This window comes from Anastrepha obliqua, chromosome 4 (assembly GCF_027943255.1).
Source record: "Anastrepha obliqua isolate idAnaObli1 chromosome 4, idAnaObli1_1.0, whole genome shotgun sequence".
Taxonomy (NCBI): Eukaryota; Metazoa; Arthropoda; class Insecta; order Diptera; family Tephritidae; genus Anastrepha; species Anastrepha obliqua.
This window is the reverse complement of record NC_072895.1, coordinates 48,901,839-48,926,568: the sequence shown is the minus strand read 5'-3', so window position 1 is coordinate 48,926,568 and position 24,730 is coordinate 48,901,839. Positions and strand designations below refer to the sequence as shown.

General features: G+C 34.9%; 1 protein-coding gene across 1 annotated transcript in view; it reads right to left on the bottom strand.

Annotated features, from left to right (window-relative positions):
- Positions 1 to 24,730, bottom strand: part of LOC129245695 (potassium voltage-gated channel subfamily H member 8) — a 216,844-nt gene that overhangs the window by 54,030 nt on the left and 138,084 nt on the right. The window contains exons 10-12 of the mRNA XM_054884034.1: positions 23,453 to 23,647; positions 23,004 to 23,122; positions 3,647 to 3,727 (exon numbers count right to left, since the gene is read on the bottom strand). Of these exons, the coding sequence (XP_054740009.1) occupies positions 3,647 to 3,727; positions 23,004 to 23,122; positions 23,453 to 23,647 (395 nt within the window). The remainder of the gene's footprint in view (positions 1 to 3,646; positions 3,728 to 23,003; positions 23,123 to 23,452; positions 23,648 to 24,730) is intronic.

The window sequence follows — 24,730 nt, the reverse complement described above, 5'->3', positions numbered from 1 at the left end:
TCCTTCCTCTGCTTATGCGTATTTTACTTTTGTATTTGACTTTTTCTGTTTTCAACTTGACACTTTTGCCTATTTACAAGAGAGCTTTGTCATTCCCTTTTCTATGCTTTTTAAGTAGAAGACAACAAAAAGTACTTTTGGCTTTAAATGCACAGTCAAGCGTACTTGAAACTTTTTGCCCTAAAACGTCTCTTTGTTTACTTAACACAATAAAAGTTTTTTTTTGTTTTTGTTTGCATTAAGACTTGATAAAATATTAACTGGAGGCACTTTGGTATGGCATTTTTTTTTTCAAATTTGCATCTCCCCTCGTTAGCCTATATTATATAAGTATATACAGGTTGGTTCATTTAGTATTTGAAATTAGAGTTATCAGCTTTCGTTGATTTTGACAGCTGAAATAAAATCCAAAATATGGGGAAATGTCCAAGAAAAGGTGGCTAATCAACAAAAAATGTATTATCTTTAGTGGTTTAAAATGTAAAAATGGTAAAGACATCATCTCAGTCAAAATTTTTTTTGTGCAATTGTTAAAAAAGAATACATCGTAAGATTTGTTTTATGAAATACAAAAATGACTATTGGCATATAAGAAAATTTAACTCGTTTTTTCCCGACAATTTGATTTTCTGATGGTCACATATGTCAAATTTTTAGTTGAAGTTTAGATATTTAAAAAATATATCGGTTTTTACTTAAGCGGAGTTAAAATATTTTCGAAAATCTGTTAGGATAACCAATTGATCGGCTAGAAACTCCATTTGCTTAGTTTTTGTGTTTGGCGTCGCTAAGGAATCGCTCAATTACTTCAATAGTGTTACAATAAAAACAAAAATGCTTTTATGTCAGTATACAGACATAACGCAAAGGAACCCCTAAGGAAGTCGCAAAAGGGACCTACCTAAGACTACATAGAGAAGATCACTATAGAGAGAAGTCCATGAATGCGAGAAATCGTGGAACACACTACAATTCCTACCCAAAAACTGGATCAGGTGAAAATTCTTTATTGAAATCCTATATTCCAATGGGAGATAAAGGAAATGATCATGGTGCAGAAATACCCAAAACCTCTTCTTTTACGCTGTGTAAAAAATTTATGGCAATATCTACTTAGGGCGTAAATTTAAAGCCATTTTTCTCAACATTTGGAGTGATCGCAGTAATTCAGCGATATGTTATGCCAACCAACCAGAGATGCTCCAAGAGTGAAAGGGTGAAATCCAAGTTGCTATTGCTGAATATCTAATGAAAATTTTTGAAGTATGAAGCCAGCCATAAAAGTAATTTGAATAAAACTATGTCCCAGGTGTAACTACTACTATTTAAAATCTTATATATAACCCACTAATCCACTCCTCTGAGTTTCTTTTATATCAGCAGACGACTTAAAAATTTTGTAAGCCTGAACTAAGCCTTCCTCATTCATACAATCTTCAATCAGACCGCAACAACGTCTTGGCACGGTGTGATAGGTATTTACTTTAATTAAATATTGTCATCGCCAAATGGGATTTACACTTGCCTTCAATCGGCGTTTTGTTGCCGATTTTACGGATCTTTACACTTCGGAGTCACCATTTACGGCACTCGTACGTTCTAAGCTGGAGTATGCCATCTTTATTTGGAGGCCATCTTTATGTCGGTGCCACATCAATATACTTGAACGATTTAAAAGCAATTTCATCGTTTTGCACTCAAATCTTTAAACTTCACTGATCCGATTCCTTCATATAGTGCAAGGTGTGCATTACTAAATTTAAAATCGTTAGAAAGTAGAAGAAGTATACTTTCACTCTGCTTTGTTTTCGTTATTACAAATGGGACAATTGACTTGCCTTTGCACTTAGAGCACATTCATTTTCACATACCTCGAAAAAATCTACGGAGTAATGATTTATTCTTTCTAGAGCGGGTTAGAACTGTTTATGCCTCGAAACCACTTCTGATTAGAACATTGAATGAGTTTAACCAGATTTATAGTTCTTTAGCTTTTGATTTATCACTATCTAAATTTAAGTTCAAATCATTACTAAATGTTTTTTTTAAGCAGAATCGAAACATGTATGTATATACATATAATTCTTACAAACATTCTTAGTCTTATGTAGTCTGTAAGAAATCTTGTATTTCTTGTATTACTAAATGAATAAATGAAATGAAATGAAAAAATTTCAACATTCGCATCATTACTTCCACCAAAAAAATCACGTATTTTTCGATATGTTGTTCTTAAAAACGAAACATTTTCATAATAAGTTTCAATAAATTTAGCGCATTGTTCAATCGTGTTAAATTGTATATCTATGTACTTGATTTATCTGACGCTCATAATTTATGTAGCCATCGCAATTCACAGTAAATTAGCATAAGTGAGTGTAGCATATTTTATTTAGGTTTTGCCTTAAAAGGAATCCTAACAAAACAATAAAAGACTACAATATTTTCCTTTCTCTTGCATTTTAACTTATTTCAGCATTTCTAGTATTTATTAGCTGCAATGCTCATAGAAATAAAAGAAAATGCTTTTTATACAAGGTGATTAATTTTACGTCAAAGTATTTTGTCATACGTACATCATATTTGACACTTGTGAATTAAACAGCTGTATGGTATACCAATAAACAACAAAAAAAAAACAGCAAGGGAGCACTTTAAGGTCAAAATAAAAATTTCCGTCCCCCAAAATCGTTTCTTTTGTGTTAGTAAAAAAGTTGTTCAGAAGCAATATTGGGTGATTAATTTTGCGACACCTTCTAGCTATCATGCATTCGTTTTCTCTGAAAATAATGTTATTTTTCTGTCAAATTCCATTAATCTTATTTAATATTTTATCATTTTTCTTCAAAAGCAATAAATTATAGCTCTTTTGTAATAAAAAAAAATTCAAAAATTCAGCAAAAAAAGGTAATCACTTACATTTTCAGCTCCAAATTGTGATGAAAAATGTACGCAGTGCTCAAATTTCTGTTATACTAAAATAGTCTGGTGGTATATTCAACTCTAAAACTAGACAAAGCATACCATTTGCACCATTGCCGCTACCAAAACTCAAGTGTGAAGTATATTTTAATGTATGATATTCCTAAAACCCGCATCATTTGCACTTTATGCAAATGTCAGCCAAGCCGTCAGCAAATACACTTGCATAGGTACATACGCGGCGACAAAGAAAAAGGTCAAGCTAGGAGGGATATTCAACACAAAAAAACGTTGACGCATAAAAAAGTATCAAAAACAAGTCGAAATAGACAGACTGGCGCATAATTATAAAAAAAAAAAACGGAGAATTCTTAAAGCTTACCCGCAGCTTCGCCACATCAAAGTACACACAAACAGTTGTACACAGAGACATGATAAACATACATATAACTCGCTGTGTAAAGAGGTCAGAGTTTACTAAAAGTATGCAACAACTAAGTATGGTGACGACGATATGCGAGCCATGCATAGACCGCAGACAGACAGTCATTGGATCAGTAGAAACGTTGATGGTAGTAGACCACAGTTGTTTTGGCACTTTGAGGCTGTGTGCCATAAATATTCTAGCATTAACCACCACACTTACTAACTAACAGTTGCGCTATGTACATAAATAAATTGCTCTTGTAAATAGGCTGTAAAATAGTTGAGTTGTGATGCTCACCTCATAAATATCAATGCCATGGTTGAGTGACCACGATGTCTGGAAGTAATCTTCAATCCTTTGTTTCAGTTCTTTGGGCATCTAAGTCGTGCAGAAAGTGGTGGTGTCGGCCAACGTGCGTTATATGAAAATGCATGTAAAAGAGGGTATAAATGTGAGTGAAATATATGTAGATCAGGAGGAATAATATTGCTGAAATGTTTTTTATAAATAATAATATTTTATTTATTAAATAATACTCTTTAGATTTATTAATAATAAACTATAGATCTATGAAATGTTACATATGACATACAGGTATGTAGCTCATATAGTAGTTGAAAGGTATTATATTGATGTATTCCATTCATTTTTTTTTTGTTTTTGCAAATATGCCTTTATTTTACATAAAAGTAACGCATTCAGATTTTTGAATTGTAACAATTTTTCTAAAATGTTACTCAACACGAACAAACGTTACTGATTATGAAAGAGGATTTCACTCAGATCAATTTTATCAAAAACAGTAAAAGTCCAGAGGCCGAAAGTGTAATTAGTTTATCGAAACTATCATATTAAAATGACAAAAAATTTCTGTACTCAGAATTCTACAGTGTAATGTAGCAGAGAATGAACTCAATTCGATTTTAAAAATAATATAAAATCTGATGACACCAAAGTTAAATCACGAGTACCTCAAGGTAGCCATCTTGGGCCACTATTGTTCTTATGTTTGTTATTGACATTCCAGATGTTTTCGAGACATCACATTGTCTGATGTATGCAAATGACCTGAAAATTTACAGTCGGAGGTCATATATACATCAAAAATGTCGTTTTCTAAACATGAAGACTTTATGATTGCCAAGTCTAGATCTATGCTTGGCGTTGTAATAAGGATTTCAAGGAAGTTCCAGGATATTTCTACGCTGAGGAATTTGTATATTCTTCTCTTGTGAGATCAAACCTCGACTATGGCAGCATTATTTGGAATCCATTCTATATGGGTTCATCTTTAAGAATTGAGCATTGCCAACTTTGCCAGAAATGCGGAGAAAAATTTCATCGGTAATGTTTATAAGGGGCATAGTTAAGAACCATATCAATTGTCACTTCTTGCTGGAACTAATACCTTTTAATTGACCCACTCGTAACCTTAGACTCAGCAATATGTTCCATTTACCTTATCACAAGACCAATTTTAGTCGAAATGAACAGCTTGCACTTTGTATAAGGCAGTTTGTCCAATTATGCAAAAATTTAGATATATTCTCTAACTTACGAGAGACTTTCAAATCAAAACTTAATCTGGAGATACACTTTTTGAATAGTGACTAATGTATCTGACAGTATTGTTTACCATTTGCAGGTATATATACATATATACATATTTAAATTTTAATATTAGTAATCTATTTAAGTTGTACTTTAATTGATGAAATAATGAATAAATAAGTATTTTTATAGTAGATTTAACCCTCTAACTGCAATTTAAGTAGGCATTTCTGACCTGTATTCAAAATATTTATAATAAACACCGTTAAGAAAGCAATTTGAGGTTTAAAATGTTCCACGAAAATTTTAAGCAGTCAATTTTATGGGAGGTGACGAAGTTTAAAAACTCGTACGGGTTAAGATTGGTGCATAACAAACTTACTAATGCTTACACATTTGGCATAGATACCTTGTGAACACCTACACTTATGAGCATTAGGATCAATTTGCATGATGGGCAAATTTTAGACCATCTGTACCGCATAGATCGAATTGAAAATGAAAACAATGTATACATGTAATTGGCGCCTACCCTCATTGTTGGAGGTTTAACCGAGCTCTGCCTTCTTTTTTTGGAGTGCGCCTTGATATTTTTTTACAAACGGAGCATTTTTAATTAATAATAATTAGAAAAAGTTAGTTAGATAGCCGTATTTATTACAAAAAGAAACACGTGACAGTGATAGCCCACTCATGACCATGTGGACAAATTGAGATTTATAAAACATAAAAGTTACACTTTGCAGTATAGAAGATGTAAAAATTGCGTTCCATACAAATCTGTTCGTGCAAGATCAGAAAAATTAAATGTGGTTTTGATATCTTTAAACCTCAAGTAAACAGTAATTACATATGTATAAAGGGCCTTTCAAAATTGACGCCTAGATGTCAGTAGACGGGATGATTCAATTATTAAAGGTTTGTTCCCTAGTGTCATTCGATTTTTGACACTCCCTTAGAAAAGGTGGTATTTAAGAAGTTAAGTAAAGTGGAAAATATCATATTAAATCTTTTTTGGTAAAAATGGTAGCAAAAACGTATTTTCTTACTTAAATGGAAAGAAACTGCGAACGGTTTAAAAAATTAATTTTAATTAATATTTGAAAGTAAAGAATGGTACAAATAGAAGTTGTTAGCGGAAATTGCCAAGTCTAATATTAAAACAAGAAATTATTTCATTTAAACCAAGATTTTATTTTGTGAATTAATTTTTAAATTTAAAACCGATCGCGAAGTTGCGAAGTTTCGCGAATATGAATTTTTTTTTAAATAAATAAATAATTGGCACGTACAATTCTGTTCGGTGTTTGGCTGAGTTCCTCCTCCTATTTGCAGCGCGCGTCTTGATGTTATTCTATAAATGGAAGCACCTACAGTTTCATGTGGAGCTTTTTTATGCTGATACTGTGCTTTGCTAAACCTCCTCTAGACACTTCATCCATCCATAGGAAGTTGGGCTCATTGGAAACAAGTTCCGTGAACCCCAACTTTTTTATAATGAGGTCTGAAATGTTATTGATCGCGTCGGGACTATCCAATTATTCTCCCTGCAACTTTTTGGGAAATGCTAGCTGTTTGCAAAACATGTATTCCGTCTAAATCACCACATCATAAGAAATAAAGCTTTGTAAATTCTCCACTCATCGATATCGAATTGCCTTAATTACTCTATCATGTGCTGACTTAAGCGGTATGTATTTCATGTCATACGAGTACTACCATATTGCTGAACATACCGGTGAAAACTCTTTAGCGAGTTTTTCCTCGTAAGCAGACCACAAAGGAAATCTTTTTTCTGCAAATTTTACTTTTCCTCCACCCAGTGTCTTGCTAAGGGAGCCGATTTGTCAAGAGAATACGAGAAAGCGGCTTACTAAGCAAACCTTTTATCATTGAATCATGAGTAGACGGTACCTTTTTTTATGGTATTTTAGACATTTCCCAACAAAATATCTTTACCATTTTACTCCATAGAATAACACGTTGAAATTATTGAAACTTATTATGAAAATGATCGATCCTTAAGAATTACATGTCACAAAATTCGTGATTTTTTTTCGCAAATAATCATCCGAATGAATCGAAGTTTCACTGAATTTCAATCAACTGCTTCTGTCGAGGATAGAAAAAGGACTTGAAGCTCTGTTGAGAATATAGCTGCTGTGTTGAGATTATTATTACTGAATAGCCTTCAACAGCGATATCTTGACATTCTCAACAATTCGTGAATCGACTGTTTGGCGGATTTTGGCTGTAGACGTGCTCGTGCTGGACATTTAAATTATGTAATTTTTCCGATACACATAATTACTAAAATCCGTATTTTGAATATAAGTGAAGGTGAAACCTAAAGGAATCTAAATATTCAAATGTTTTATTTTAAAACAACATCTAGGCGTGTCTTTTGAAAGACCCTTTCCTTACCCAAAGTTTATATATTCGTTAATTTTCATATCCAACCATACCAAATTAAATTAATATTAAATAAACATAGAAACATTGCCATTATTCTATAAAATGTGATTCAAAATTTGTCACAACCTTACAAAGCACACAACTCAATACTGATGGTACTCTGTTAATCACAGACTAGACTTATTGGTAATAAATTCTTGAACTGCTTAATAATAATGGAAAAGTGAAAGTAGTCAATTTCGTCTTACTTAATAAAAAACTTCCCGGAATATATTCGGAAAATTCAAGATACAAGTATATTCCTCAAAACTGATATTATCGCCTTCAAAGTACTCCCCATCAACTGCAACTCTGACATGCCGATGTTTGGTCTAGCTCCCGAAACATATCTGAAGCTCTATTCTCGTCTACTGTCTACGATTTTTCCATGACTTCCTTCCGGCTATTAAAACGCAAGGAGCCGTATTAGGTGAATTCGATGGCTGTTGGATGGTACTCGTTTCGTTCTTGGTCAAAAATTCATGAATGATAATAGCAGTGTACAACGGTGCCGCAACACGGTGCAAAATCAACAAACTACTTTCACAGTATTAACTCTCTGACCTTCTGGGAAAAATTCGTAATGTACAATACCGTTCTAATCGATAAAAACATTGAGAATTGCCTTATTTTTGGACTGAAAACGACGTGATTCTCTTGACCTTGGTCCATTCAGAGTTCTCCACTCAATCATCTGATGTCTAGATTGCGTGTCGTACTCATAATCCCACGTCTTGTCGACAATAATGACGCGCTTGATGAATGTTTGGTCGGATTCAGCCGTAAAAATCATGTCTTTGGCATTTCAATGCGATCCCTTTTTGCACGAAATTCAAGTTCTTTGGAACGAACTTTGCTGCAACACGAATAAAACCAAATCATTAACTACAAAGTTCTCAACGGATACCTAAGCCATATTCAAGACCCGTGCCAGCTCTCTCTGATGGTTAATTTGCGGTTATTGATAAACTTTTCCTTCACTATGTTGATGTTTTCATCAGTTTCTGATGTCGGCGGACTGACGCTACGTTCGTCATCGTTGATGGGTTTCTGTAGCGTTCATGCCACTCGTAAATGGTTGTTTTCTGATTACCGAAACTCTTGTCCTACTTTTTTAAGGTTCTCGCATCACTAAATCTATTTTTATGCAAAATTGATTACCAATTCGGTGTTGTAAATTCAGATCCAGTTTTAAAAAGCATGCGCCGAGATAGATTTATTCAAAGTAAGCAATGGCGATACAATTTTTGGTAGGACTGTTAATCCCAAATGTGGCAACCTAAAAAATCTAAACTCAAATCAGTTATCTTAGAGCGTCACCAGGTAGTTGTTACACGAATCAAGATGGTATTGCTAGAGGCCTGCGATATCAGGAAGTTTCACAAGGGGGTCTAGGCAGCAGAAGCATTGCAAATGTCAGGGCAATAGCCAGAAACGATAACTGTTGCTTTCTCATCTCAAATTGACACACTGCCTCCGCGCGGCGTCCCCTGGATAAGCTACGGACATCCGTCTATGATGAACTAATGTGTGCAGCGAACCTTCAAGCTTTAAGAGTTTTGCATCGGGTTTGTGGCCCACCATGTAAAGCATCACTTCAATGAAAGATCTAAATAAGTCTCGGATAAGGACTCCCTCATTGTGATCTGTGTCAAACCACAAGGTATTGTTGACCAATTCATGTCACCTCCGTGAGATTCGTAGAGGTCTTGTCACCTTCTTAAACAGATTCGTCTTCATAAGAAAACCCTTTATAAGCCATATTATGTTTAATTGCTTTTTGAGTATTAGTTGCAATTCCAAAAAGACACCCTGCTGCATTTCAAACAAACATTCCACCTTACTTGGTTTGTGTTTTTGCGATTATTCCTGTAAAACTTTTATCACCAACCTGCCGTAGCACGCATTGTGGTGAAGGTCAGTACCAACTATTTTTAAAAATGTAAAACAACACTTTTGTATTTCCTAATTTGAATGCCAATTCCGAGAAATTATTTGATACGTTTACCAGCATGGTACAAAATTTAACCCAGAATCAAGGGGACTTATAAATAATCGTTGCCGCCATAAAAAAATACAGGTAAACAAGAGAAAATTTGCTTCACATAATTTCAAAAATAAATTAGCGTTAACATTTTCTGAATGCAGTTGTGCATTTATGAGCGTTTCGTTTATTGTTGTTTTTATTGTAATTGCCAGTTGCTGCTACACAGGAAGGGTGACTTGCATTTACTTGTTTTGTTGTATTTATAGCTGCCATGTCCTTCACTGATGACAGTAATTACTGTGCCCTAGCAAAAACAACTCCCCTTCAGCAACAAACTGCGGCGCGTGTATGCAAAACCAATGATGCGCGTATGCACGTGCATTAGGGTGGGTCGACGATGGGTTTGTGGGTTTTTTCTAAATTTAAAAATGTAACTAGAATTTATGAGAGAAAGATTTGAGCTAACTTTTGATAATATAAATTTAAATAAATGTGTTCATTTAGTTAGTAGCTGCTTTTTTTATTCTAGAAAGAGTTAAATTACTAGAGTAATGCGTTGTGAAAATTCGAAAAAGAAAAGTTGTGTATTAATTTGTTTCTTTACATTCAAGTAGCACTAAAGCGGCGTTTTCATACCATTATGAGACCTCCAACAGGAAAATATCTACAGCCAGCCAGAGCTGTTGATATAATGGAGAAGATTGATGGGATTTAGGTTACCGCACTGCTCCAGGCGGTCGAAGAAAGAAGCACCCAGTGACCTTAGTCATCTAGCTGCTAAACCTGAACATTCACAGAGAAAGCGCTCTCCTTCTCTGAAGGGTCTCCACAGATTCTGCAATGGGGGTCAAATGGTAACCCTAGCTTTTCCGTGTAAGTGTCGATCGTCCAGTGACCGTAAACACTGTTACGAGTTTGGAAATTGAATGGCGAGGAGTCCAAAGGAATTTCTGAGTCCTTCGTATACTGTACTGCCGCTCCTCATGTAAATATAAATGTTTGTATATATTTTTATTTTGACTAATTTTCAATAAAAATGTTTTTCATTTCTCAACATACGCTATATGGACCAATGTTCCAGATTCTGCAACAAAATTTTCAACTTTTTAATCAGAATTTTTAAAAACTTCTAGGCACGCGTTTTTATAGCTTTGCAAATTTAATAAAGTAAAGTGAAGAGCCCTTGCTTTAAAAAAGATGTTTCTGCTTTTTTATATGAAAAAAAGTTTAGCATCGTCAGCAAAAAAAAAAAAAAAAATTAATATCAATCCGGTTTTTGGCACACATTCATTTTAAACTAAAATTTCTAAAATGTCTGATTAAGAAGTAGGTTTTTTACGTTATTGCAAAATTATTATACAGATATTAATCTCGTTCAACGATTTTCGACTTATGTGATTATTGCTTCGAATACGCCTTTTAAAAGAAAATTTTTCTGACGCTGACTGACCCATCTTAATTTCCATCCAATATTCGTATGTAAATATGTACATACACTGATGACTGCACGATGAAAATTCTTGAAATTGCTGCTGCACACGTTAACATTGTTCTTTCCTGTTTTTCCGCTTACTGCAGTGGCGCACCAATAATCGAAGTAAAATTAAATTGCGCGCCAATGCAACCATGTTGTAGCAAATAAAAGCAAACAAAAAAAACGGACAAAAAACCAACTTTGCACTGCGGAGGAAAGAGCAATTTAATGCATATGTATGTGTGCATATGTATACATATGCACACTAGCATGGCTGGTTAGGTACCAGTATTTAAGTGGCATCTCCAGTGACCCATACTCGCTTAACTTGTTGTCTGGCGAGCCAGCGTGTGAAGATTGCCATCACCATACCCAGCTCCAGTACATCTCAATAGTCCTCTATATCAAGTAACCAAGTAGATGCTAACGCTCACCCCAATTTATTTTTATTGCCACATTCCACAAGTCGGAGCTAGCAAACACATTTTACAGCTTGGTAACTTATGCGTCCTCTATAATAGCAAGCAATGATGTGGAAATTTCGTATCACCACCTGAAGTACTATTTTTATGCAACAATAAACTTGAACCCAGTCAGCAACAGCTGGCTTTACAGGTTTAGTTCGCCAACTTTCGTTGCTCGCACTACAAAATGGTAAAGAAGAAATGATGCAAGCAAAATGATACGGTTACTAAAATAATTTATTGCAGATGCAACTAACCTTTATATGCCAAGTGTAAATGTTGAGGAAATGGTGTCGGACTTTTCACAAGGTTGTACAAGATCCTGGCCGATAACAGCCCTAATCTACAATACATAAACTTGCGACAAAAGCGATATCATATAATGGGCAAGAAATAAAAAAAGGTAGAGCGAAGGAGGGCTCCACGACCAATAGGGTCCATCGGCTACGCATTACGTACTGGATCTTTATGGTAGCAGTCTCGTTAGGTCCTTTTTTACAGGCCAAGTAGGCCCTACAATTTTCTCATGGTCTACGAGTTCTCTGCACGTATGACTTAGTTTGTAGTATAAAAACGAATACTTATCTAGCACCCATTTCTTTTCGGCAATAATTCCCCCCAGAAAGCGAGCAGCAACCTGTCTTCTCCCCAAGCTTTCTTAAGCTTGTAGACCTTTTCGGCCTTACTTGTGATATTGAAGTGCTCCGGTGATGAAAAGTAGGCTGATCTACTATGACTTAAACGGTACTCCATGGTACCTAATGCCATCTCTAACATGGCAAACATATTACGTAAATCATGTCTGAGTTTTGAAAGATTTTTGAAACTACAATAGAAGTCAATGATCGTCTGCATTTTTTAACTTGTATAAGTTAGTGGAACGTGCTAACTTCCGCAACTTATTAAGTAAGGATTGTTAAAACCACCACTATGTTTTCCTCATTATCACCTTTAAATACTCATAATGATTTTACGCGCTCGCATTGATAAAAGTCCATTCAGAAAATAGTAAGAGTGTTAACAACAAGAGTTGAATGAGAACGAAGCTGCCTACAACTATAACCACGCTTATGATCTTCATTCATTTGCACAAGCGACAGATAAGTAGTAAGAGCAACAACAACAAGAGTTGAATGAGAACGAAGCTGTAACTACAACTATATGAATGATCTTCATTGATTGCAAAGGAAAATTGCGGGAATTGAAAAGGTTTTACACACGGCACGCTAAAGCGGTAGATAAATTCCTGGAAAAATTTTTTTATGATTGGTATTTGATTGAATTAGCAAAAATATATTTTCGATTAACGGTTAGCAAAATTGGATAGGCTTAGCTTAAGTAAAATATTGTAAAACAAGAACAGAAGAAGATCGGCTTTGAAAGTGATCGTGTCGTAAAATAAAATTGTCTAATAAATAGAATTGTCTAATTTATACAAGGTAAATAAAATAAGCAATATAGATATCCAATTTAACGGTATTCAGAAAGATATTAATTCTGAACGTACTAATTTTCAAAAAAAAAAATCCTCTAATCCATCATTTGCAAAGTAAAACAAAATAGAACGATACGTTTACTGTGGACATATAGCACATTTTTCTTTAACCTTCTGGTTCGATACCTCAATATTTATCTAAAGTTGCCACCTATTATTTAAATAATACTTCTGACTGATATTTAAAAAATTTCTAAAACAAAGCAAGTATTATATAATATAATAAAAACTGTATCATACAAGGTTACCCTTATTTAAGTTGTTTTGTAGAAAAATAACCTATTACTAAGTTTCCGCCCTCATAAAAAAAAGTGTCGCTGTTGATACTATTTTTGTGTTCGCTCTAGTAATATACTGGTGATTTGAAGGTGTGTGTGTGAGGTCTCGGCCGCAGCAGTTGACATTCGTTTGAAGCGTAAAGATCCTTTTTTATCTGACGTCAAAAATGTCTACATTCGTTCCGACAAACCAGCATTAGGGGGAAGAGTTGCTTCATTATTACTTTTTAAAGAAAACTGCAGCTGAAACGTGCCGTATATTGATCAGGATTTACTTTCATCACGCTCCATCAAACACAACTTGTAAAGAGTGGTTTCGACGCCTCCACAGTGGCAATTTCGACGTGAGTGATAAAGATCGAAGATCGCGAAGGTGCACCGAAAATATTCGATACTCAACTACAACAATTATTAATATAGATGAAGGCGCATGTCGAACCCTGGATTATATGTCTAAAGAGTTGGATGCTGACAGATCAACCGTCAGTAAACGTTTGCACGTGATGGGAATGGTCCAGAAAGCAGGTAACTGCCACATCAATCGACGGAGATGGATATTGACAGACGTTTGGTGACGTGTAAGATGATTTTTCAACGCCAGAAAAGAAAAGGTTTTATGCATCGCATCGTCACTGGCGATGAAAAATGGATCTATTCTGATAACCCTAAGCGTCGAAAAAGTTGGAGCTTGCCAGGTGCACCAGGTCCATCGACAGTAAAAAAATATATTCATGCTTCAAAGGTTATGTTGTGCTTTGTTGTGTAAGGGATCAGAAGAGTGTCATCTATTAGGAACTGCTTAAACCATCTGAAACTATCACTGGCGATCGTTACCGACTGTAGTTAATGCGTTTGAATCGAGCTCTCAAAGAAAAGCGGCCGGAGTGGAAAGTGATTTTGCTGAATGACAACGCCAGACTACACGTTGCTAAACCGGTTCAGAAATATTTAGAGAAACATAATTGGGAAATTTTACCCCACCCGCCGTATTCCCCAGACATTGCACCTTCGGATTACCATCTACTCCGATCAATGCAGTCAGCTCTTATTAGAGAGCGGTTCACTTCACCCGAGAGCATCGCAAACTGACTCAATGAATGGATCAAGTCAAAAGAACTCGAATTTTCCGTCAGAGGAATCCGTATGCTGCCTGAAAGATGGAGTAAAATTGTAGCTTCCAATGGTACGTAGTTCACATAATATCATATATTTTTTAATTGTTTAAACTAGTCGTAACTTTGGCTAACAAAGGGCGGAAACTTACCAAACTACCAAATAGAAAAATATATTGTAAAAGTCTGTGTTGGTAAGATATTAAAATAAATTTTGGAAATTCATAAGTATTGTACCTGGAAATATTTGCATAACATTTGCATCTATTCAAAAATATTTAGAAAATGAACTATTTTATTCTATTCTCATTTTGCTACCCCCCGAAACACAAATTCAAATATGTGGTTTTTATTCGATTAAAAAAAGGAATATTATATACTAAATAAGGCGACTTCTTATATTGCGCGAGACTAGAGCTCAAATTTAATAAATTAAAGTTTTTAGTTTGTTCACAGAATACCTGGTTTTTCTAATATAAAGATATATGCTTAGTACTGCCATAAGTTCTGTTACAAGTTAAGTTCGTTATAGATACGAAATTATAATACTTTATTTATTGAAGGCTCTTTTATTTTATCATGTAAATATTAAAAAAGAAATTTAATTTTCATTCGATGGTAATTATTTGCGATAGGCCATTCACGATGAGAATATTGACATCTCTGCTCGAACCAAAGGTTGTTGGAGACTCTCAAAATTTCTTTAAGGTCTCCGACAGGCCATGTTCACCAATTCTGACCACAAACTGTAGTCCAATGGACTCCGACGTCCAACCTTCTCCTTATGTGAATACAGGAATATTGTTTTTTACTCACTGCTGGGTAGTTTGTACCTTATGGGATGTAGCGGAATCTTGCTGGAAAATTCAACGCTCTCCATTGCAGAGAGTACTCCTCAACTGCCTCACCATATTTCTTAGACATCCTCCTGGTACACTTTTGCCTCGATCTTAACAACGTTTTCGCAGAAATGAAGACCAGACACTCCCCATCAACCCATTGCGGAGGTTGGATGGTGGGCACGCTGAACACTTGGAATAACATTTTTTGGGTCTTTAGAAATTTTAACACAAATTTTGTCATTTTACCTATTACAAATTTCTTTAACCGTTAAAATTTTCTCATCTATGAAAATAATATTTTCATGACCGTTTGCATCTGTCGAGTCTAATTTTCGTTAAGTGCGTTGTTAGCAGATAACCAGTTGAGCGACGGAAGTGTTTCATGTGGAGAACATCTCTAATTACCCTTGATATGGATCTGGTCGATACATTCATTTCCCTGGACATGATTTTCTGCTTTCTAATGGAGTTTCTGAGTTTTCTTCCGCGAACGGATTTTATGGTAGCACTGGTTCGAACCACGCGAAGACGACCACTTCTTTTTCTGTCTGTCACTTCAGACTTTTGGGAAAAACGATTAATCGCGCTATAACAAACATTCCCGACATATTATTATAACATTCTTCACGAATTTGTAATTCTTACTTACACTTTTAAAACATTTATGTAATGCAATCACTGCAATGCGATTTTGCTTAGCTCCCCACTCCACTGTTAACAAGCGAAATTTGGCACGAAACTGAGTATACATAATTTATGAGTGGGCAATGCATACGAACAAAAGCAAAAATAAGAAAACTTGTTTTTGCGAATTTATTCTCGCTGTATGCATTGTAAAATTTGTCACAGAATTTTGGAAATAACTGACACTCATCGTTGATTATCATCACAATTGCTTTGTTCAGCTGATAAAAGTGCAATCGTCTGAAATGAAATCGGAGAACGTTTTTCTAATAACGTTCGCCCCTCGGCAGTCAATGGCAAACCTCCGAGTGTATTTCTGCCATGAAAAAGCTCCTCATAAAAATATCTGCCGTTCGGAATCGGCTTGAAACTGTAGGTCTCTCCATTTGTGGAACAACATCAAGACGGACACCACAAATAGGAGGAGGAGCTCGGTCAACCACCCAAACAGGGTGTACGAGCAAATTAAATAATTTTTTTTTTTTTTTTAAGTGAAACTTCGTCGATGGACGGGCGAGAATGGAGAGTAAAATTTCAAGGCCACCCAACATTTTGGGCAGTGAGAGAAAAAAGATATAACGTAGAGGAAAAGGAGGGAGAGAGCCGCACCTTATATATATTTTATGATGAGTTTTTGTTGTACAGTACAATAGTTGAAACTGTTCGGCACCGCTGCGCTATTTCAGACTGTTCAGCACTATGTCAACTAGAATGATGGCCGCTACGGCTGCGCCTATTAATGCATTTTGTTCTTGTAGTCGCTAGGCATAGAATTTTAGCCTTGGACGACAAACGCATTTAGAGGAATAAAATGAGTGCCCTGTGTGTGCGGTTATATGTACGTTGGAATTGAATTTAGTTGTCCCATATATGCAAATACGTTTCTTTGAAGTTTTCTTTCATTTATTTTAAATTTCAAAGTTTTATACTATCTAGAAAATGCATACATACACATATTATTCCCTGTAGTAAAATGTATTGAAAAAATTTAGGTCATGGTTGCTGCAATGCGTATGCGTAACACTATAATAATTGAAGATGCAATTGAACTTTTGCACAAACACTTACTTGTATGCTCTATGAATTCTATTCTAAAATTATTTTTTGTAAATTTTGTCTATTTATATTCTCTGCAAATGTTGTGAATTTATTTAGATATACATTCTTTCTCTCTCTCTCTCGCTCTCTCTCTCTCTCATTCTCTCTTGGGTCTCTCCGTCTTTCTTTGTCTGCCTTGAAAGTTTCACTTCTGTTATGTGTACTACGCTACAAGAACTTTTTTTTACTGAAAGAAGTAAACTGATTGTTTTTATAACAAAATTTTTCTTAGCCCACAAAGTTATCAAACCAATTTTTTTTATTTAATTTTACGCCACCTTCCATATGAGTAGATAAATCCGTGGTTGATTTTTGTGCATGTTCAACTGCATGCGCACTGAGATACAATATTTGCTTTAGTTTGGATGGTTTGGAAAAGCTGGGTGCTGCTCCACTGTCATCCAATGCTCGGCATAATCAAATTGGGTACTATTTCACTGCGGTGCATGAGTTGACTTTGTAGCTACTTATAATGTGTCTAAGATATCACCCATCATTAGTTTCCGGAGAATAGAATACCTGATAATTTTTGTGCATATATGATACTTTATCCACATGCATTTAATTCCAGCAAAGTGGCTTTAGGTTGAAAAAGTTTTAATGCTCGTAAGCATGAAACGCTGCTTTAACTACGTAGACAACAGTTGCAAAGCAATAGCAACAAAAATTACGACCATTGACACCTTTGTGGGCGAAAAGTCCGCAACTACAGGAAGGCACGCACATTATTGTGCAAAATATGTCTGTCGCGTAAAGTTAGAACAAAGAGGGAAAGTCAAGAAATGCTTATAGCTAACTCATTGCAAACTTTTATTTTCTTCTGTTTGTGGTTCTGCAGACGTTGTCGTGTTTCTCTCTTGTTATGGTGTATTTGTTTGTTGTTCCTTTTTTATTTGCGCCGAATGAAAAGATAGCACATTCAAATAGAGTCATAATGTGAAATACTATATATTTTTATTCATCTGCACAGTTATTTGTACCAGCATGGTAATTTAGAACTCAAATTTATTCCAATACGTTAAAAAATTCACAAGATATCGACCAAGGAAGAGTGAAGTTTTAAGGATCAAAATTTTATGAAATTAAATAATTTTGGATATTTATATTTCAGGTAGCTCAGTTCTTTTTCATAGTAATTGCGTTTTGAGAATCTATTCTACTCTATATATAATACATATCTACGTTTCCATCTATCGAAGTATCTATCTGCTGACTGAGTAAGAGGTAATTAGGTAGCAAGCATGACAATTTTTAAACAAATTTTTAATTTTTATGTTAGCTGAATAAATCTGTGGGTAAGCGCAAAACTATTTAATATCTGCAATTTGCATCTTATGGGCAAGACTCCGTCCAAATATAAGCACACTATAAATACCTAGTGTTTCGAGTTTTTTGAAACACTGGAAAATAAAAGCCTTGTTCGAGTATAAAATCCGAAAGGTTTTTTGGAAGTTTCAAAATTTCACTATCTGAATAATATGGAAAATCAGGGCAGTGTCATTTTTCAAAACTTAGTAGCACAACTGTCTGACGTATTTTAATAAAAGTTACAGAAAGTATAGCTTAATGTGCAAGGATCAATATAATAGTACGAAAAAACATACACAATTGGTTCATCGGAAATGCCTTGTGTGTTGTGAGATTTGAACCACTGAAACCGTGTAGAAGAAAAAGCACAGAATTTTCCACATCGTACACGAGTACACTGGCAAGTGGAAAAAATTAAAAGATTTCTAAATTTAAGCGATTTTCTAAATTGCTTTATCTAAACAGTCAAACTGGTCGCTCGGGAGTTTTAAAGAAAGTAATTTGAAAAGTTAAGCTTTGAACTTTCAGCTCTTTTGGGGAAATAATTTTCATCGCAAGAGGTACAAAAGAGATTTGATTTTTTTTAGGTCCATTGACTTGAAAATTTTTTTCCGATTAAGCCACTGCACCGGCTCACTGTTTATCCAAATTAAATTTCATTTCTGTTGACCTTGATATGACCACTTCTCGTTGAGATATCGCGCTTTGAGTGCAGAATTATAGTTTTTGTATTCGATAACTCAAAGCTCATCAAGCAATGATTGCGCATAAAATTGAAAAGTGGTTTCAAAAATTTTAATGAAAAAAAAAATACACATACACGAGTGTGCCAGACTGTGCAACCTCCACATCTTATGTTTTGGGTAATGTGAATGGCGGCCATAATTTTTTTTGCGTGGAATGAAGTTATTTGAAAAAAAAAGTGAAATTTTTTTGAAAATTAAAATATGTGTTTTTCAAATTATTTTTTATGAATATTAGAATTTTTTTTTTAATGAAAATTAAATATTTTTTTTTTTGGAAAATTAAAATATATATTTTCTTTTATTAAGAAAATGAAGTTTTTTCTGGGATGAAATTGTTTTTTTTATACAAAAACCAGGTTTTTGGAAATTAGGTGTTTTTGGAAATTAAACCTTTTCTTCTGGAAATAAATTTTTTTAATTAAAACTTTTTGTTTTTTTTTTAATTAAGAAAATAAAGCTTCTTTCTTTAATTAAGCTACTTCGAAAAAATATTTTTTTTTTTAATTAAAACGTTTTTTTTTCAAATTAAGGTTTTTTGTAAATATTTTTTTTGTTTTTTTTTTAACTTATTTTTTTGAAACTTTAAACTTGAAAAAGTATACATGCAATGTTCTTACAACAATCTGCCGCGACCGTTTTTTTTCTTACGAGGAATAAATTAAATAAGACAAAAGTAAATTATTAATTTAAAAAAATGTTTATTTTAATTCTATTAATTTAAGAAAATTTAAAAATTATATTATAAAAAAAAATGTTGGTGTCTCATAAATTTTAATAAAATGTTCTTATATTTAATATTTATATTCAGCTCAATAAATAAATAATAATAAAAATATCAAAGTTTTGCTAAAATTTTCCACCGATTTTTTTTTGTTTTTCGTTCTAAATGATATTTAAAATATTTTCCTATGACTTTGCTACAAAAATCAAAATCACTAAATCCACCGCTCACCTGATGCAACTTGGTGCCAAATCAAATATCACACAGACACAAAAATTATGATTATTAGACAAACAAATAAAACTATAAATGTAAAGCGACCACTGACGCTGTTTTTGTTTTTACTGGCAGTAGTTGCAACTAATGCACAAATTGTAACATCAATCACGCAGTAAAACTTTGAAACTGCAAATATGGCATATAGCTCGGCATGTGCAACACGTGCTAGAGATTGAGCAAAAGTAAATTTGTGCGGTGTAAAGCTTGAAGCAGAGAGCCCAAGTCGCATCTCGTGGGAAAATGTTTACTAGTCAGACAAATTTCAAATTCAAAAGTCGGACTGATTTGCCAAGAAAACAATTTGTCTCTACTTTGTGTGTCCCGATTGCTACCCACGAGAAAAACAGACACTGATGTATTTACTTAAGGGAAAGTATTTACTTAACACTGGAATATTGAAAAAAAGAATTTAGTAACGGGATTGCTTTAACTATATTTTTTCTATTTTGAAATTCAACGAGAATAATACTTCACTGCAGTTTCCAGTCACTACTCAGTCACTGCTTTCAGTATTTCACTACGATAGGGTGTACTAGTTAAGGGGTTTCATGGGTTTCGTCGGATAAAAAAACGCCTATTTTCAATATCTTTTTTCTATGTAAAAAATTATTTATTTAACTCAAACTTTTTTCTGTCTTATAGATACATATTTAAAGAATAATTTCTGAAATTTTCAAAAAAAAAACAAAAATTAAAACTCCTTCATTGTGACGTAATTTCCGGTGACCCCTCGAAAAAAAAGGTGCGTCCGCGTTGCCAGCATAACTCCTGACAGGCTCATCAAAAATGAAAAAACAAAAATAAGTGTTTAAGTAAAGACCATAAACTCGTGCTTGAACGAAGGAAAGAAAAAAAAGTAAAAATTGGAGTTTTGGCAGACATTTTTCCAAAAAAATTAAAATTTCGGTCAAATTTGCTTGACATTTTGTTTTTCTTAAATAGTTGTAATTAAAAAAAAACAAAATCCTTCGTTCAAGCACGAGTAAATTGTATTTCGAACATCTGTGTACAATTTCAGCACATCGGATGAGTAGTTTTCGAGAACATTTGACAACCGACTTTGAGAACACGGTTCCGAGAAAAACGAGTTTAAAGTTTTGAGTAACAATAAAAGTGGCTTGGAGCGCACACATTCCAAAGGCTGTATCTCCGAATTTATTATTCGGATCGACTTGAAAATTTAAGATAATATTCCTGAGACATTGTAGAAATTAATAAGCCAAAAAAAAAAATAAATCGATTTTTTGAACCAACGAAACCCATGTAACCCCTTAATCAAATGGATTTAGGTATCAGAAAACCATAAGAGTGTTGTGCAGCTTAATTTTTCACTCTCTAACGCTATAATTCATTTGAGAAGCTTTATGACTGTTGATCATTATTAGGGTGTAAAGCTTGATACAACAAATCTTTCAGAATGCCACACTCAAAATTTCTTAGTAGTGACAAGCTTAAAATATGCCAAAAAGTAGAGAGAATCCAGAATTCCTACAGTATTTTCGACAGCACAACATCGATCAGTACTGCATACCGAAACGTAGTAGTGTTTCAGCAAATGAAGCAAATGAGATAGTAGACAAGTGAGCAAAGAAGGGATCAGAGACAGAATGCGAGGAATCGAGTCCAATGATACAAGCCATTGGGTTCGACGTTTCATAGGTTGAGTACAAGTAGATTAAGATACCACAGATAAGATTATCACTTTTATAATACTTGGAAATAACTGTAAGAGCCTCAAAACGAATATGCGGCTGTTCAAATATATAGAGCGACACTGGACTAAGTATCAATCATATGGTGGTCAACTTCTGAGCTCCAATCGAAAGTCTCTATATGAAAAGAAGCAAAATCTATTCACACTTCGTGTGCGAATATGGCGTACTTGGAAAAATGTGTTTCAGATTTCAGGCTAACTTCTTTGAGAAATTGAAAAACTTAGCTGGAGTCTTCGATTTAATCGGCCAAGACAGCGAAATACTTGAGGAGATGTTGTGATAATGTTGTCGCTTACACGCTTTATTGGCTATTTGGTCGATCTCCTCCTCCTACTTTTGGTGTGTAGCTTGATGCTTTTTCACGAATGGAGGAACCAACAGTTTTAAGCCGACTCCGAATGGCAAATGATTTTTAGTGAGGAGGAAGAAACACTTCGAGGCTAGCCATTGTCTGCCGAGAGGCCACCGATATTAGATAAAATTTTTTCTACAATTTGATATTTTATGCACGGTGATTCGAGTATATGCACTTTCGAATAGTAGTCATGTACCATCATAGCGATGGATTCGTTTTTTTTTCTACAGAAAGAGCTATGTTTCCAGAGAGTATGCGTTAGTTGTATGTAGATTATTTTTCTAGGGCTAAGATATCCAGTCCTTTAAACCATTTCTTCATAGACTTTCCTCTTTTTCTATCTGCCCTGTTGAAATAGCGCACTTCTTGAATAATTATGGTACAAATACAACAACAACCACCAGCCACCACGTACTTAATGGGTTGAGTTATGGTAGTTGCCACTGCCCATGAGACGGAGAAAGAGGGGCCCACTTAGGCCTGAAAGCCAATTACGATTACTTTGGGTACAAGTCTCCCACCTTAACTCCTGATTAACTTCACAGAAAAATTTTTACACCGTCATTTAAAATTTTTATCTCAAAGACGATGTTTGTAGTCAGCCGAGCACTTAAAAGAAAGTTCTCAGAAGAAGTGGGCAGTCATATCTCTATCAGTATTTGAAAAGCTTAATAAATTAAATTATTTTCCTTTTCGGTGCCACTTTGGAAGCACTGCTTTTCCAGCAAGGCATGCTCCAAACGGCATATTAAATCACCTTGTACTGGTAAAATACACAAAACGGTGAAGGGGATTTAATTACACAGGAAATCACAAACATGTTGCTGATGATGAGTATTATAATTCTTAGGATTTTTCGGCTTTTGACTGCAGACGCGCGTGCAAAGTCAAAGCAGATTTCATACAAAATTTTTGATGTGAGTAAAATCCAGGAAAACTTCCATATTGGCACGGGCACATGCAAGCACTCGTACATTTATACTACATACATATTTCATATACATATATATAAATATTTGCAACTACTATATGTTCATATAAGTGTATCTATTCATTTTTATTTCACATTAATATCGAGCAGGAGCACTCACCTGATGCAGCGCTATGAAATCCTTTAAGTCACGCCATTTGCTTTCGTACAACGAACGACGTGAATACATGCGTTGAATTATCGCCGTCACATTACCGAACACCACGGCGTGCATTAATGCTGTCAAGTGGATAAAAAAGGAGCAGGAAGGAGGGAGCACATCGAGGTAAACATAACATACAAATAAGAGTAGAAGAAATATAAAAAGCGTTAAAGAAATCTCAGGAAAGTATGGTTCAAAGGCAAGTGCAAGTGCTTTTAAAGAGAATTTCACAAATACACGCACATGTGCACTTATACAGATATATTTTTTTTTCTTTTCTTCGTAATATACTAAAAAAGTCGTAACACGTTAATTAAACGATTTATCAGTACTTATGTAGTTGCATAAGTGTACATATGTATGCGCATTTGCATGAAATACGAGTACTTTCGCTCTCTCTTTCTTACCGCCAATTAGCATCATAATGATGGAGAAGACCTTTTCTGCGGTTGTGTTCGCTGACACATTGCCAAACCCCACAGATGTTAGGCTGGTGAAGGTGAAGTAGAGCGCCGTCGAATAGGCTTCGGCATTCGTTATGTTAGTGATGGGTATTTTCAAGCGCTCAGACAACGCGTGCATCCAACCTGAAAGGAAAAGGCGTTAGAATGGTAATTTTTCATTAACTTAAGTTTAAGTGTACAAATCTATCACAAACGCAATAACATTGTAAGGCAAAAGTTGTGAATATAGAAAATATTACGCACAAAAAAAAAATTAATTATAATAAAAGTAAAAATGATTACGGATGATGTTTGTAGTATTAGGTAATATAATGAAATCGTTTTGATCGTAGGTTTCAGGACTAAAATTTGAGCCTACATTTTATTGTGTGAGCATAATTAAGTGTGAACATAATTTGAAAGATTTTGCTTTTAACAGGTAAAGGTAAACTGGGGGTCGGAACCCACCTTATAAGATTTATCCATAAAATGCTGAGCGACAGAACTTTCCCGGCAGAGTGGGGCGGTATCTCCATCCACCGGCAGATGAGAAGACGCACTGCGCAAGGTGGGGTTCTCTCACCATTCCTCTGGGTTGTTGTTTTAAATGACCTGCTGGAGGAGCTGGTGGAGGGAAGCTGCAGGGTAATTGCCTACGCGGATGACGGGGCACTAATTGGTAGAGGAAAATTTGTAGATACCCTGTACAACTTGATGCAGGGATATCTGAACGTAGTTGTTAGATGGGCAACGGATTGCGGCCTGTCGGTGAATCCTCTTAAGACGGAGCTCGTCTTATTTACGAGGAAATATAAAATACCCGAAGCTCAACTTCCCTCACTAGGGGGCGCTCCTCTGATGCTTTCCGAGAAGGTGAGGTACCTAGGTATTATCCCTGACAGCAGGCTTACGTGCAATATTGAAGAAAGAGTGAGGAAAGCAACAATAGCCTTGTATGGGGGTGCAAGGACGCAATCGGCAAAAGATGGGGACTTCCGCCTAGAGTTGTTTTCTGGCTATATAATGCTATTGTAAAGCCTATTTTGTTGTATGGAGTCATAGTCTGGCGGAACTCACTAGAGAGGACGACATTGGTCAAGAAGCTGGAGAGAATTCAGAGGTCGGCACTCATTGGAATCAGTGGGGCGCTTCGAACGACTCCTACTCTGGCGCTCAACGCAATGTTAAATGTGGTACCCGTAGACGTCGCAAGCAGAATTGCCGCTTCACGTACCCCAATCA